Genomic DNA, 14,759 nt, shown 5'->3' with positions numbered 1-14,759 from the left:
CGGCCAGTGCGATACGTGTATTTCCATTTTGAACAATTCCCATTTTGAACTGCAATGAGGGTCGCTTTTTTCTGTTATTACGTGAAGTAGTGGCCAAACCTCATTAAACGGCAAGAATGTCACAATTAGCTCCAATAAAAGTTATTGGCCAATAAACGCATAAAATAGTTGCCTCAGACCCTAGCAGCATTGCTTTACAGCTTATAATTTACGATAAAGGACTTTCCTGGGTTAGGAATGATTCATAAGCAGCATACAAACCTTGGATATGATAATGGTATAAGATATAAAATAAGTTGAGTGTAGATTTCAGTTTTAATTGATCGAAATTATGCACACACATCGTGACATAAATTATTTTAATTTCGATTGTCCAAACTGGTCATAAGACTGCTTTCCATTGATGATTTCTTGATTTCTTTGACCTTTTAAATAATCATAGAGATGCCTTTTTCTGATGTAATTTATATATTTAAGAAGTGTTAATTGTTTTTTTTACCGTTTAACTCAAGTTTTAATAAGCTATTTAAGGTATTGCTGCAAAGCATGCCAGTATGCAGCGAATGCTAGAAATGAGTCCATGAAACTTGAAGACATTCCTAGTACACCTTACTATCTTTAATCGAAAGTTTGATTTGTTGTTGGCCCCAGGGTCAACTGTTGACCATTCCCTACGGTCCCATTGTGGGCTGATATCAAAATCAAGGCCCAAAGGCAGCAGACTCTCTCTTATAAGGAATGGTATTTGTATTCGTTTCTCTGCTCCCAGATAAGATTGAAAAAGTGCCTATGAGCACAACACCAAATGATAAGGCACACTTTTGCTTTTGCGATAACGCACCATCGCAATTTCAGGCAATCAATTAATGAGCCAGCTGATATCGCCGATTCCCTTTGGGCCAGCCAACGTCAGTTAGTTGGAGTTGGAATTCGATTCGCAGCGGGTCGAGAGTGCTAGTGCTAGTTCGGGTCGGAAAAAGAGCAAATAAATAAATAAAGAGCGCAGTGGGCAGTACAAGGTAACCCATCGGGTCTTCTAAGCCCGTAAATCAAGATACCAAAGATATGGCACAGACATCGGTATCTTAGGATCTGATGTCATGCCAGTGAAAGCAATAAATAAATCTCGAGTCACAGCTGCCAGCCATACGATGGCGGTATATAAGTGACCCACAATCACGGACTAAAAATACGCGATTAACTCTTATATTGGAGTCCTTATGTAATAAGCCTCCATTAATGATTGCTTCATGTGCGAAGAATTTCCTGGCTTGTGATAACTGCAAAAATAAAAAAAGGCCAGCAAACTGAAAAAGCAAGGCAATCGCAAACACAGTGCCAATTGCGTTTATCTAATCGGACAGTTGGCTACCACACAGGTGAATTAGGTGCTCTTCTATGTACCTATGTGTTTCCAAATGCAAAGGTATCTAAAGGTAGCTATCTATCGGCTCGCATTGCCCATTCGGAATCAATAGTTTACCAGATCGCTTTGATTCCACACCGGCGGAATGGTCAAAGCAGGCAATAGGACCCTGAAATACTTCCGACCCATTTCGGTCAAGTATGGGTAAATATCAGCGTGATGGACAGGTGTCTGTATCACAGATTGGCGCATAGATTGTCAACACCTGTCTATCAAATCATATTTCGGTATTTCTAAGTGTCAGCTCGGAACACCCAGTGTTATACTGTATAAAATACAAATTAAGAAAATCTTTGAGTTAGGTCAAGCTGTGAACAACAAACTATTATATTTTACTTTTAAACAATTGAGATTTGAACTTATTTTCCGTGTGCTCCAATTAGTCATCGACAATTACCATCTGTCATGCATTAGTTGCAATGTAGTGTTATCAACGAAACACAAAAAGATGGGCGAAGAACTGCGCAGTTAATTTTCGCAGTTAATGCCAAACTTCAAATGGAAAGAACCAACATATGATAGAAAACAATAGTTATTTTGAATGCACACTTCCTTATTTCTCAGGATGCCACAAAACGGCTACGAAAATGGAGTCCCCGGCGGGAATCAGGCAAATGGGCAGTACGACGAGGTCAAACCCACTTATGCCCTGGAGCACTTGGCCACCTTTAAGCTGAAGAACGAGGCTGAGGTCAAGCAGCCGAAGGAGAAGATGAAGCTTCTGGTCGAACTGGAGAAGACCGGGGGCATTTGGCCGCACAAGATGTTCATGAGCTTCAATGGACAGTGGCTGGTGATGCTGGACAGTGATATGAAGGAGATTGAGAATTTCCCAGGGAGCCTGATCACGGAGCCCACGGCTTTCATAAGCGAACATCCGCAGGAGTCATTCAACAATATCCTCATCTTCTCAGTGCCCGGAATCTCACTGGGCAACACCGAAATGCACATCTTCCAGGTGAGAAGCCCCTATTTTTCATCGCTTAGAGATCTGTAATAATTAGATATATCATAGGTGGCCGATGTCAGTTCAGTGCTTTTGGTCGAGGATCTGAAGACGGTGAGTTGCAAACTGAAATGTTTCCCGATCTCTATAACCAAAATTCCGTGCCTTTTCAGCTGAGCAAGGGAACGCCTGTGACAGTTGATCGCAACAAGACACCCATTGTGCTGCCCAAGCCGGAAAGGCCCCAGAACCAGCAGGCCAAGGATCAGTATGGAATAGCAGCTGCAGTGGCCGGAATAGCAGCGGAGAAGAATGCCCTGGACAAGGAGCAGACCGAGCGGGATGTCCAGGTGATAAACCACTGCTTCGAGGACATCGAGAGGTTCATGGCGCGGCTTCATTATGCCGCCGAGGCCCTCAACGAGCTGAAGTTGCGCAAGGAGCAGCACAATCCTCACGGCGAGGGACTTTTGGTCCTGAGATCGCGACCCCCGATCGAGAGCGAGTTCCACGACATCTTGGCCAAGGTGAAACTGGCCCTGATATACTCCGTCCGGCTGCAGAACCAATTCGCCAAGCCCGCCGATCCGGTGCACAATGTCTTCATTTCGCTTAAGTCCATCGTCACCGTTTGCAACGATATCTACGAGGATGCGGGTCTGCCGCAGGCAGTCGTTAATCCCCTTCTGCGCCGTGAGACCATTGCCTTCCTCAACGGTATTCTGGACTCCAGCGAGAAGCAGCTGTGGCAGAGCCTCGGCCCCAACTGGACGGTTCCCAAGGATCAGTTCAAGGATCACAAGAGCTCCTACCACCCGATCTTCTACGACGACTGGTCTCCCGATTGGGTGGTCGATGAGGAGGTGCCGTACCTGGCTCCTGCTCTGAAGAAGAGCACAACGCCTTCGCCAGTGCCAGTTGCAGTGCCACCGAGTCCAGGTCTCGGAAATCGCACCTGGCTGAGCAGATTAGAGAGCCGAAACGTGAAGATCGCGGAGGTTGCCTTTAATAAGTCGGCCACCAACGATAAGGAACTGAAGGTTACGAAGGGAGAGTATTTGGAGGTACGTAACTAATAATCATCGAAAGCGGTTTAATTTAATTGTCGTGGAATGAACGTCAGTTATTGTCATTCAGAACATTTCACGAAAATTATCCCATTTTCAAGTTGCTTGTTTAATTAAAATTTGCATATGATTTAACACGACTTAGCATTTCAAATCGTTTGTATGTAAAAGGCAATTATTTTTTGATACAATCCAGTTTTGCTTATTCAGGTGTGTATGTCCACGTGTGAAAACTGAATCACTTGACATCTTGTAAGGCACAGGGGTTTTACTTTTATATTAATATTTTGTTTTGGAATGTTGCTGATATAAAAGCTTTAGATAAGTGTTGGTAATTAAGATAAGAAAATTCTTAGACGGAAAGAAATATGATGCGATAGTTTTAAATTCAGGGACTTACCCCGAAGTTGTAGTTAAGATGAGAGGTCATTGACACCGTTTCTCCATACAAAAACTAAGAATAGAATTACTAAACATTGATTATATTAATACTATATACCAGTTTTATTATACATGGCACCAATCTTATCGATTCCCCAATTACGCGATCTTAGTTTTCTATCAACCCGATAACAGACCTCATAACGTTCATATACCTCGTCTGATTCCAAGATTATCGATGACTCCCGCAACTGGTGGAAGGCCCGTAACTCGTACGGAAGCATCGGCTACGTGCCGCACACAGTGCTCACGCCCTACAACTTTGAGCCCGGAGTAAATGGCCGGGACACGGAGTCGCTGGCCTCGATGGCTTTGACGGAGAACGGCGGCGAGGAGGTCAATCCTCCGCTGTACCGCAACACCATGGCCATGTATACCGCTCCCGTGGAGCAGCCGGCGGCCAATGGCAAGGCAATGCAGCGCACCTTCTCGATGCCCAACGTGCCCGTCCCACCACCGATGCCTCCACCAAGCGACAGCCAGACGAATACGCCCAGTGGAACCCTCAAGCGCAACATGGCGGCGGCAGGAGCGCTAGCAGGTGGGTACCTAAACAAAGGAAAAACAATTATAATAGGAATAATGGTCGTAATTACCTCGTTTCTTGTGATAACAGCCATGCGCGCCCGCAACGATTGCGAGGCAGATGACCAAGCCTACTACATGCAGGACGATGTGAACGACGAACTGCGACTTCTGCTGCAGCAGCGAGAGAGGCGCAAGGACCTCGAGATCCTCAAGACGCCGGAAATCTACATCAACCAGAACTCAAAGCCACGTGAGGTGGAGGAGTGGCTGCGCGGCAAGGGCTTCTCGGACATCATTATCAAGCGATTGCACACGCTCACCGGCGAGGAGATCTTCGCCCTATCACCACACACCATCGAAAGTTACTTTGGCCAGCGGGAGAGTCGCCGCCTCATTTCCCAGATCGTGCTGCAAAAGAACTTCTGCGAGGTGAGTTGTTGTACATGAGCTCATATGCCCACTCAGCCTCACTTAATCTAATCAAATTCATTTCCATATCCAATTTTGCAGTACAAAACCATTCGATCATCGGAGCTTTCTGCCAAACTGGCACGTGCTCGCCAAAAGGCCGATCAGTCTAATGGCAATCCCAACGAGGTCTTCTAAGGCCTTCTTCCTATAGCCGGAGAAGAGCGAGACAATAATGCTTCAGATGCCATTAATTTATTTATGTGTAATAATCCTCCATTTATGTTAAACAGTGTTCATACGTACATTAAAAACCAAGACAAAAAGAGGTTCGACTTTTTCGTTTTGAATGTTTGTATTTAAACACAAGTATTTATAAAATGAAGAACTATTATGATTAATTTTATGAATATGCTTTCCTGTTCAGAATCTTAACTTCCCTTAACTCAAAAGTGGTATGATTAGTTGCGCTATTCGAAGCTGTGGCATGATTAATTAGGCAAGAATATGTTTATCATTACAGGAAACTTTGAGAACTGGTTATGGAACAGTCCTAATGCAACGCTTATTGGTTAACCCAGATACCTTATATGTCGAACTCCAGTTCGAACTGCAGACTTCAATCCACAAAGTTACGAAACAAGCGAAAAATGTTTTTTCCATAAACATGACTTTAATGTTATGAAGAAGTTATAGACGCCGCTCAAGTGCAATAAGTGATAATCTTCATAAATTCATAAATTCTGCAATGTGAATGCATCCTAATGCATTAAGTAAGTGGGCGTATTAAAACCGGTAGGGGCGTGGCGTGCCATGTGACTGTTTTGGGGGCACATTGCGGGGGAAATAAGTATTTGAAAATGTAAGTCACGCGCCTGTTCACCCGATAATTCGGATCTGTGAAGTCACATGTTTCAAGGCTCTAACCGGTCTCTTGTTAGCCTGGTTACTTGGCCGAACATGTGTAGGTTCACGTGTACTTGCTGGCCAAAACATAAAAATACAACTCTTATTCGATTCAGATTCGGAATTTTGATTTTTCGAGTTTGGTAGTTGCAAGCGATGACCAATTGTTTCGCTTTCTGCGGCGGTTTTGCCCATTAGAACGAATTAATTTTGCAATTACGCGCCACGCAGAAAACAGGTCCATGGGTTATTTGGGTTTAAGAGTCGATCAAATTGAATCAATTAGACTCAAATTTATTTGCAACGAACAAACAAACAGCAAACGAGTTATGACTGATACCTGATTGTTGTCAACCTTTGTTACGGATAGGACTTTTAATCGATCTGTAATACATTTGACAGATCAAATTGTGTGTGAATGTGACGATTGTAATGATTGGTTTTTTGCTCAAGTAAACATACCTCTTTCCATGCAACTTTGTCGACTGCACATTTTACGGCCGGGTAATGCTGACAGATAATTACCAACTGTTTGGAGATTTGGTAATACGATTGATTTAGACAGCGGCAAACATTCCGAGCTAGACATACTTTAAACGCTTTTCTTGTTTGCTGTTAGGTGCCTCATACCGTTTTGTGGTCAATTTAAAAGTCGATAAGCATTCAAACATTTGAATCATGAAAAATTATAAAAATTACCTTTGAATTCTGCCATCAAAATTATCTATAAAACGTATTTCAGTATTTCTGCATTCACACAGAAAAATTCGGGTGTCTTTTTATGCCAAGTAGTGTCCCCAATTATGTGCATTTGGCTCTAGGACGGCCCAAATGTTTAATTAATGAAACAATTAGCCGTAACGACGGTCACGCAGAGCCAGTGACACACAAAATGAAACCAAAATGTGGATTTCAAAACCTTTTCGAAAGAAAAGCTCTCTAGGTCATGCCAGCCGTGTGTCCCCACATTACATAGTTTGGCACTCAGAAAGGTCGGCGGGTCGCCGATGGCCGATCTCCTTCCGAGCAATTAAGGCCAATAAGCAATAGCGTTAAGCACACTTTAAACGTAGCTGAGATTAGCAGTGTCCTGGCCAAGAGCGACAACTGTTCGAACATAAATTACATAAAGCATAAACGCAGCGACGTTTTCAATAGCGCCATTAAATTGGAGCAGAGAGAAAAAAGCTGAAATGCGGGGAGCCTTTGATTTACACACTCGCAGATGCAAGTACAGTGGAACCGGCCAGCCTGCTCTTACCAACTCGACGCGGCTCAAAAACGCTAACGTTAACGCTAACGCTAGCGCCAACATTTGCGCATGCGCGGCGCAGCGGATTCGATATAAAAGGCCCAAATTCAGCGGCAGCGCAGTTAGTTCGCCTTGGGCCTTGCCACAGTTAACCACCCGATCCGAAATCCATAGCATAGAAGTGCAGCCGCTAGTTAATCGTCCACGGATTAGCACTAAGCCCTCTATTTTGTGGGCAGGTGCAAGCCCAATTAAACGGTGAACTGCTGTTTTCACGTCACTAGTACTGGTAATCGCGAAAACCAACATAATTCGCAGCAATTTGCTCACCTCAGCGTGGAATTCGCGATTGCGCACTTCAAATTGGTCGATTGTAAATACGGTCTTTGAGTATCGCGAGGGAATACCCCTCCACTGCCCCTTCACCAAAGCCGTTGGCAATAAAAGTGAAAGAACTACATTGTGTTCGCAAACAACCTGTTGATTAATCGTCGGGAGAAAGGATATTCGCTGCGAGCCACCGTAAGTATATTTTATGCGAAAAGTGCGGTAACGCAATTTAATAGCTGTGAAAAGTCATGCGAAAAGCATGAACATAGGCCAGACTTTAAAAATATCATCGAAAGATATGCTGCAGATTACAATTCTAGGAAGGCCTTTAAGTGTTTCGTTTAAAAAATCCAAATAAACATCAACCACTTTACTCTGGTTTACCCAATATTGGTATTGGTTATTTGCAAGTACAAATTTCTTTTTCTCGTAATATTACAGATATTTATAATCGAGCATTTTTTGATTTCAATAAGGGTTTACTAGACCCAGATCAACAGTGCAAACAATGCTAATGATTTGATCTCAATTTCGAAAACCGCAATCTGTACAGCTAATCTTATTTGGATTTAAATTAGGTCAGCATAAACAGCCTCGTAATATATTTACTTTAATGAATTACTTTAATGAATTAAAGTCGATATTTAGTTTTATCTACAATCTGATAATTGGCAAGTCATTAGTAACCAAGTGCTGAGTGATCAACAAATCGCTAAAATAAAACCCAGACCCACTAATTTAGAGTAATTACCAATATTAATGTGAACTCTATAAATGATTTTCTTCCAATGTCAATTATTCGTATCTGCAGTCTGCAACTTAAAAACCACAATTGCAAGTAATCAACTGAATTTGCTTAAAGGGCACCTAGTAATGAAACAACGTTAGGATAACGTACATGCCAACACATATCTCTGTTAACGGCTTTGGGTTTGAAACGAAATGAGTCTTTTAATTAATGGCCAATTATGAAGCACAATGGCTCGACGTACTTAAAGCACATACCGGTTTGCAAAACTGCTCTAAATTACACATTTTAATATAGATTACGGTCAAGCGCTGTTTTTAAAACCTCTCGAAGCCGTTGGCGGTAAACAACTGACCCAGGCATTGCGTTGAAAGTAACAAATCTTTTAATTACAAGCAAGACAATTATTTTGAGATCCAATGCGGCGACCTTCAGGCTTCCATTGCGGGTCTTTCGACAAAGGTTTCCAGTCGACCAAAAACAGAAAACCAAACCGAAAAACCACATTGATCGGCACCCGCGTGGCCTTTTGAATGCCTCGAATTGATTTCTTTTTACTGCATTCTAACTAAGTCCGGTGTTTTGATTCGGCTCGAGTGCTTTGATATAAATCTCGGCCTCTTGACAGCTGAGATATATGCTCCACACTACGGACAATTCATTTTCCTTTCTTCTGGCCATCAAGCATTCGCTGAGTTATTCGCCTAGAACATTTGAATCGCTCATTCGGATCAGGTTTTCGATCGTCCGTGACTTATTACGCGGGCTTTACTTTCTCTATCGATCGGAATCTTTTAAGCCCGTTATGCAAACGCAGCCAATAGTGACGTATGCCTCGTATGCCTTAATACTTTCATATATTTCATTACATCTGGCGACTTGCCATTCACCTGGTGGTCTTAAGGCTTAACGGTCGTGCTGTTCAAGCTGCCATTTAGCTTGAAACCCAGAAGTCATTTACGATCTTTGGGCCGCAGGTATGTAAATGTACGCAGGCGTCGCAGACAGGTGTTGTTGTATCCGTCTTTGTCGGTCGATCTCACATAAAATTAGTTTGATGTACATATAGGAAATAATGAGATCTGCGCTTCGAGTCACGACACCTCCAACAATGGCAGATATTAGTTTTGGGAACTATCGTACTGCCATGTGTCAGCTGAAAAACAAGAAACACCAGACTGTGCAACTACCGCCCCATTGCAATTAGTTTAGTTGCACATAATTGACAGACATGCATAATTCACTTCTGGTGTTCAATCCAGCTAGTTAGGCCCAGTTATTCATACTCGTACCAAATCGTTCCAGAATTACGTGAGCAAACAGGTTAGCCACCCCCACCCACCAAAGAAAAAGGCACTTCAAACTGGGCCAACTCCAAAGTGAATGAATCTAGTGAATACTACTACTGTCTACTGTCCTAAACGATCATCCACTCCACAGGCTGAAACCCAATCAACACCAATATGTCTACGCATTGAATGTCTAAAAATAACTTGAGTAATATATGTATGCAGCTACTGGTCACCTAGAGAAGTGGGCGTTTTTACGGACGTTGCACCCAATCTCGTGCACAAGTCGGCTTGCCAAATCGAAGGCGGTGTCTGAAATTGCTCGGACTCCTTCATGGCAGACAGCCCGGCGTGTGCGCAGCCCACATGGCGGGTTAATTCGCCCAAGAACCACGGAGCACCCCACAAACTCGGCCAATTATTGCAATTACATGAGCGAATTAAACAATAGTATAATTAATTAGCTGAGGAGCTAGTGGAATGTGCCTGATGACCACAGACTTTCAAAATGCTTTGGTGTTTACCACAGTCAGCCTTTATCATTGCAGTTATTATCATATGGAGATCGTGAGTATTTATAGCCGCTTTTCGTTGAGTAAAATAATAAGCTCGATTCGCCAAAGAGATCGTAACTGATCATAATCAAAATGAGGGCCTTAAAAATTATCAATAAAACTGACATACAATTTTATTCAGTTAAATATGATATTGTGAAACATTACTAAGATTTTATAAATAGGGTCTTTATAACTTTAGTTGATCTCAGTTGCTGAACATAACTTTCTAATAAATACAAGCACAGTTTTCACACAAATTAAGAAGAGATATTTAAATTGTGATTCAAACACCTGAATCACCTTAAAATCGAGCTGATTGCCACTTTTTATTTGTAAGCATTTAATGCTGGCTTAAGCTTTAGCAGCCAGCAACAAAAGCATTTAACGCGCTCGGCTAAATATTTAAATTCCTTTTGCATAACAGATCGTAAACGTTTACACGGTTGGTAATGCCAGACGATTTTCGTGATTTCCATGACTTAATCCCCATTGCAGTCGGCCAACTGCTATTGATCCCATTGATCCAATCGAGCCAAAACCCAAAGAAAGCGATTGTGTATTCGGGTCCAACCAGTTTGGCCAATTGCACCGCGGTTTCAAAGTCAAGGTCTCCGTACCCCCAAACCGATCAGCTTGCAACGGTCAACGGCAGCAGCAAGTGGCAAGTGGCAAGTGGCCACATGGCTCGTCCATAATTGGCGTCCATTACCACTTTAGTTGGTCCGCAACCGCTCGTCGGTTAGCTGATTCACGGGGCGTCTGTCACGACTTGTTCATGAAACTGGAGATAAGTTTTCCTTGCTTCCTGCCATCGCAATCCTACGGACGTAATAGTAAAAATTTCCCGACTAGAAGGTCGCGGCCGATTAATGGGCCTGGGAAAATGTGATTCAATAAGGGCGGCGGTCTTTTGAGTGATTGCGTGAATGCATATGCAGAAAAACGAGCCGACATTGCAGTAACACATTTCTCGAGTGCGATACACTTTAATGAAGAAATTGTATCTCGCGTGCCGAACGGATTGTCTTCGGTGGAAGCTTCCGTTTTCGAATAGCTTTTGCAAGAGTTTTCCCTGCTCTGGTTGGCATTGTATTGTCACTGCCGTACTTTGCGTGTTAACCGGACCATCGTAATTACATTAGTTTTAATTGCAGCGAGCCAATACAACAACTCAACAACTAAACAACTCAACAGCTCAGCATACAAGATTCAACCAAACCAGGTAGCGGATCATAAATCGCGTCTTGTCTCCGGTGTATTCCTTTGTTTTTAATTCGTTTTTCGTTTTCCATGGCGCGACACTGAGCTTAATTAGTCGAGCGGCTTGTCGCCACTTCATTCACACAAGTGCGGCACACGTTCGGCTCATCATTTCCCAGCCATCAGTCGACCAAAAAGGAAACTTGGAGCCTGTTGTCGTCGGGTTGATTAAAATGTTATGGCTTCCCAATGCAGACAAGCAAATCTATTAGCAGCTAATAAACAAGCTCAAAAAGCTCGTGCTACTCCTGTAGTGATTCAAATAGCTTTTTAATAGATTTTCATTCATTTAAACTGAATAGACTTTCCCTTCTTAACATTCAGATCATTAAATTTCTAAACTTTGTTTTCAAAAGTAACGATATGTAAAACTATTAAATGAGTTGCAGTGTTCGTACTATCCGATTCCATATTCATATTTCATATTCATGTTCATATTCCAGCCAGTGAGTTAATAAACCCATTGCGACCGTATCTGATCTGAATGCAGTCATTCATGTAAATGTGATAATCCATTTAGCAACAGCAATAGTGAGACGACCTCTTTGGCGAGACGCAGCTGATTAGCAAACCAGTGTCGTACACTTACTTTTTATGGGCTCGTATACTTTATTATGATATGATATTTCAGTTTTCGTCAAAACAATCTTAATTATGGAAACAAGATCTGAGCATAAGATATTCTTCAGCTTAAAGCCAGTAGCAACTGTTTAAGAAATGCGACCGCCCAGAAAATTCTCAGCACTTGGCCATGTTATGTTTTATATGTGGTATACGAGTAATTAAAAGTAAAGCAAGCGGCATGAGACCCAGAGACCTACTGTGCCTGCATCATTGGAGTCGTGATATGTCAGCCCGAGTGGCGAACTGGAAAGGCACAGGCGGCAAATATATTTAAAGGTATATGTTTACGTTTACTCGGATCAAGAACGTCGACTTGAGTTCGATCCGAGGCTTGTGGTTTTGTTTTTCGTCTTTAGCATTTAATTGTAAATAAGCTGGCAAAACAAAAACAAAAACAACAACAGAAAGACAAATCACGCCGGGGGTTTGACTGCCATCGAGCGACCCATTGAGTCGAAAAGGTGATAACGTTGACTGCATCCAGTGGCTGACGCAGTTGGTCGAGTGCGAATGTTAGTGTGTATTTTACAAAATCAAATTCGGTGCTTAATACAGGGCAACATAATGGGCGTCTAGATGTTCAGCTTGACGTCTTGAACGTTCTTCAGGGCATCCGAGTAGCGTGCCAGCACGGGATCCACCTCCTCCTTGACGAACTCGCCCACTTGGTCGCTGGCTCGTCCAGTGAATGTTTTGGCGTCCAGAATGGTGTCCAGTTGCTCCAAAATGGGCGAAAAGTAGGGATCCTTGCGCACTCGCTCCACCAGATCGTTGTCCTTGCCATGCTGCTTCACCTGGGCTCCGGCCTCCTGGGACAGCACTCGAATCTTCTCGTGGCACACCTGACGATCTCCTCCGGCCTTCACCATGGCCATGATTATGTTCTCCGTGGACATGAAGGGAAGCTCCTGCGAAATGTGCCGTTCAATCACCTTCGGGTAGACGACCAATCCCTGCGAGATGTTCAGCAGAGTGAGCAGGGCGGCATCCGCAGCCAAGAAGGCCTCGGAAAGGGTCAACCTCCTATTGGCAGAGTCATCCAGGGTGCGTTCCAGCCACTGGGTGGCATGTGTATTAGCGGCACTGCTGAACAAGGTGATGAGGTGACGGGCCAGGGCGCAACAACGTTCCGAGCGCATGGGATTCCTCTTGTAGGGCATGGCCGAGGAGCCAATCTGGGTGCTCTCAAAGGGCTCCTCCAGCTCTTTGCGGGAGGCGAGGATGCGCAGATCGGAGCACATCTTGTGTATGGTGGTGCCGAGGCTGGCAAGAGCGGCCACGATCTCCACATCCACCTTCCGGGAGTATGTTTGTCCGGTTACCGCATAGGCCTTCTTAAAACCAGCCAGTTCGGTGACCAACAGATCCAGCTGCTTCACCTTCTCGCCATCCCCATTGAAGAGCTGCAGGAACGAGGCCTGGGTACCAGTAGTTCCCTTGACTCCCCGGAAGCGCAGGTCCTCCAAACAGCGGGAAAGGGCTCGTTCGTCCATGATCAGATCCTGGATCCACAGGCAGGCCCGCTTGCCCACCGTGGTCAACTGGGCAGGCTGGAGATGGGTGAATCCCAACGTAGGCTGATCCTTGTAGCTCTGGGCAAACTGGCTTAGACGAGCTATCACGCTGGCGACTCGTGGGAGGAGCAGTTTCAGAGCGTCCCTCAGTACAATCAGATCAGTGTTGTCGCCCACATAGCACGAGGTGGCTCCCAAATGGATCACCGGCGCGGCAGAGGGACACTGTTTGGCAAAGACATGGACGTGGGCCATTACGTCGTGGCGCGTAAGTCGCTCCTCGGCGGCGGCCGCCTCAAAGTCGATGTTGCTGATCTGGAGCTCCATCTCGGCAATCTGGGCATCGCTGATCTCCAATCCCAGCCTGCTCTCCGCCTTCGCCAGCCACACCCACAACCGGCGCCAGGTGGAGAACTTGTTCTGGTCACTGAAGAGGAACTGCATCTCTTTGCTGGCGTACCGGGTGCTCAGCGGCGACTTGTAGCCCTCGTAGTTGCTGGCCATGTCTGGTATTCTATGTAGGAGATTATTGACTATAAATCACAAATTCACTGGCCCAATAGTGCGTAATTACGAGCGAAGAGTCGGAAAACAACTGTTGCTTAATTGAGCGACTTCTCACATGTGGCGGGGCAGTGTGACCGACTTGCGCAACGGCGATATGAAATATACCACACGCACGCACTAATATACCAAGTTCTAATTGGGCCGTTATATTTACGTTTATTTAATTAGCGGAACCGGAAATAGCCTAATTGGAATTTATTAAAAAGAAGGAGTCCTGAAAGGGTATCAAAATGTATATAATTCTTTTAGCCCATAGAGTTTCGTCCTTTAATAGCCTTTAAACTAATATTTCGTATTGGTTCTATGATAAATTAAAAAGATTAAGATAAACTCAACGCTTCTTAACTTTGCCACTATTTATTCAATTAAATATCACGAACTCTTTAGCTGTAAGCTTTACGTTTTTAGTTGGCAGAAAGAACGGGCAAGTTAAGTATGGTGGTAGCTAATGTTTCGTTTGTTTTAATTAACAATTAAAGCAAGCAGAAATAAAAAAAAGCTGCTCAATATTAATTCAGGTCTATTGGGTATACGATTAAAATAACAACTTCATAAAAACTAGAAATAAAGTCAACCATCAAAGTCGTAGACTAGCGAATCAGATAATTTTCGATAAGTCGCCATCCATAACTAGTTGGTTATAAATAAAAAATCACAAAAAATAAAGGAAAATGCAAAAAAAATATGAACTAGTTTTCAACAGCTAAGCACTCTACTGAATAAAATAAAACTACATACATTACATATAAATCAGATCTCAACGTTTGCAACGGTAGTCATGTTAATGGGAAGGCCGTAAAAAGTAATTCAAATCGAAAAATGTCAAGCACTTTGTGGGCAATTTTAATTTGCATCAGCCAGAGCCAAAACATACACATAATGACCAACCAAAAATA

The 14,759-nt window shown here is 43.5% G+C and overlaps 2 protein-coding genes across 3 annotated transcripts; one reads left to right on the top strand and one right to left on the bottom strand.

Annotated features, from left to right (window-relative positions):
• Positions 1-924: 924 nt before the first annotated feature.
• On the top strand, positions 925-5,180 carry LOC122620294 (epidermal growth factor receptor kinase substrate 8). Of its 2 annotated transcripts, none has more exons than XM_043797679.1 (7): positions 925-1,019; positions 1,991-2,384; positions 2,442-2,486; positions 2,546-3,436; positions 4,052-4,421; positions 4,497-4,837; positions 4,919-5,180. In XM_043797679.1, exons 2-7 carry the CDS (start codon positions 1,992-1,994, stop codon positions 5,012-5,014), a joined length of 2,136 nt encoding a protein of 711 aa, XP_043653614.1. In that variant the 5' UTR covers positions 925-1,019; position 1,991; the 3' UTR covers positions 5,015-5,180. The 2 variants fall into 2 exon arrangements, with proteins under 2 accessions (XP_043653614.1, XP_043653613.1); XM_043797678.1 differs by lacking the exon at positions 925-1,019 and adding an exon at positions 1,468-1,570.
• A 6,939-nt stretch (positions 5,181-12,119) lies between these two features.
• Positions 12,120-13,930, bottom strand: LOC122620048 (adenylosuccinate lyase). The gene has a single exon (XM_043797321.1). It carries the CDS (start codon positions 13,798-13,800, stop codon positions 12,355-12,357), a length of 1,446 nt encoding a protein of 481 aa, XP_043653256.1. The 5' UTR covers positions 13,801-13,930; the 3' UTR covers positions 12,120-12,354.
• Between the last annotated feature and the right edge of the window lie 829 nt (positions 13,931-14,759).

This window comes from Drosophila teissieri, chromosome 3R (assembly GCF_016746235.2).
Source record: "Drosophila teissieri strain GT53w chromosome 3R, Prin_Dtei_1.1, whole genome shotgun sequence".
In the NCBI taxonomy this organism is placed as follows: domain Eukaryota; kingdom Metazoa; phylum Arthropoda; class Insecta; order Diptera; family Drosophilidae; genus Drosophila; species Drosophila teissieri.
Note: the sequence above shows the minus strand (reverse complement) of the source record. Positions and strands in the feature narration are given on the sequence as shown.

What these genes read in the sequence shown, in the direction of transcription:
- LOC122620294 (XM_043797678.1), top strand. Translation starts at nt 1,512, where the DNA reads ATGGTCAAAGCAGGCAATAGGACCCTGAAATACTTCCGACCCATTTCG. An exon ending in CCGAAATGCACATCTTCCAG is followed by an intron (nt 2,385 to 2,441) that starts GTGAGAAGCCCC and finishes GATATATCATAG; the next exon opens with GTGGCCGATGTCAGTTCAGT. An exon ending in TGCAAAAGAACTTCTGCGAG is followed by an intron (nt 4,838 to 4,918) that starts GTGAGTTGTTGT and finishes CCAATTTTGCAG; the next exon opens with TACAAAACCATTCGATCATC.
- LOC122620048 (XM_043797321.1), bottom strand. Translation starts at nt 13,800, where the DNA reads ATGGCCAGCAACTACGAGGGCTACAAGTCGCCGCTGAGCACCCGGTAC.